The sequence below is a fragment of the Pyrgilauda ruficollis genome, unplaced genomic scaffold (assembly GCF_017590135.1).
Source record: "Pyrgilauda ruficollis isolate IOZ18807 unplaced genomic scaffold, ASM1759013v1 scaffold4690, whole genome shotgun sequence".
Classification (NCBI taxonomy): Eukaryota; Metazoa; Chordata; class Aves; order Passeriformes; family Passeridae; genus Pyrgilauda; species Pyrgilauda ruficollis.
The window spans coordinates 1-1,184 of record NW_024526256.1 but is presented as its reverse complement, the minus strand read 5'-3'; the positions used below and the strand labels follow the sequence as shown (position 1 = coordinate 1,184).

Sequence of the window (1,184 nt, the reverse complement as noted above, 5' to 3'; positions counted from 1 at the left end):
CATCCCAGTGCCCCCCGGTGCCCCCCGGCCCCCCGGCAGCGCTCACGGTGGTGTCGCGGCGCAGCGGGAACTCGGCGAAGCTGCGGCGCATCAGGTCGTGGGGGCGCAGGGCGGGGGCGCGCAGCAGCAGCAGGATCATGGGGTACGTCAGGCGGAACCGCGACTGCAGCGGCGACGGCCGGCCCTGGGGACACGCGGGGACACGCGGGTGAGGACATGGCGGGGACACAGCGTGGGGAAAATGGCGAGGGACACGTGTCGCTGCCCACATGGTGGCCATTACAATTTCTGCCCTTTTTCCCCTCACAGCTCCCACCATTTTCCCCTCACGTTTCCTGTTCTTTTTCTCCTCACATTCCCCGCTATTTTTCCCCTCACGTTTCCCGCCATTTTCCCCTCACGTTTCCCGCCATTTTCCCCTCACGTTTCCCGCCATTTTCCCCTCACATTTCCCGCCATTTTCCCCTCACATTTCCTGCCATTTTTCCCTTCATGTTTTCTGCTCTTTTTCTCCTCACATTTCCCGCTATTTTTCCCCTCACATTTCTCATCATTTTCCCTTCATGTTTCTCGCCATTTGCCCCCACATTTCTCATTATTTTCCCTTCATGTTTCTCGCCATTTCCCCCTCACATTCCTCGCCATTTTCCCCTCACGTTTCCCGCCATTTTTCCCTTCCTGTTTCCTGCTCTTTTTCTCCTCACATTTCCTGCTATTTTTCCCCTCACATTTCTCATCATTTTCCCCTCATGTTTCTCGCCATTTTCCCCTCACGTTTCTCACCATTTTCCCTTCACGTTCCTCACCATTTTCCCCTCACATTTCCCACCATTTTCCCTTCACATTTCTCACCATTTTCCTCTCACCTTTCTTGCCATTTTTCCCTCACGCTTCTCACCATTTTCCCCTCACATTTCCCACCATTTTCCCATCACGTTTCTTGCCATTTTCCCCATGTGAGAACACACACAGGTGGGGACACAGCAGTGACACGGCAGTGACATGGCGATGACACGCCAAGGGCTCACCAGCATCATGCGGTGCAGGTCGGACAGCTCGGGCACCGGTCCCTTGCAGAGGATGATGACGGTGCCGGTGGCGTCCAGCCCGCGGCGCCCGGCGCGCCCCGACATCTGCGTGTACTCGCCTGGGGGGACACAAAGGCACGGTGAGACACGGCCCTG

At 56.9% G+C, this 1,184-nt stretch overlaps 1 protein-coding gene across 1 annotated transcript; it reads right to left on the bottom strand.

Annotated features, from left to right (window-relative positions):
- Positions 1 to 46: 46 nt before the first annotated feature.
- On the bottom strand, positions 47 to 1,145 carry LOC121359725 (helicase SKI2W-like; the record flags this gene model as incomplete). Its single annotated transcript, XM_041478869.1, has 2 exons — positions 1,029 to 1,145; positions 47 to 184 (listed from the first exon to the last, which is right to left on the bottom strand). Coding segments are annotated over exons 1-2 (243 nt in total), but the record flags the coding sequence as incomplete, so codon positions are not given.
- Positions 1,146 to 1,184: the final 39 nt, after the last annotated feature.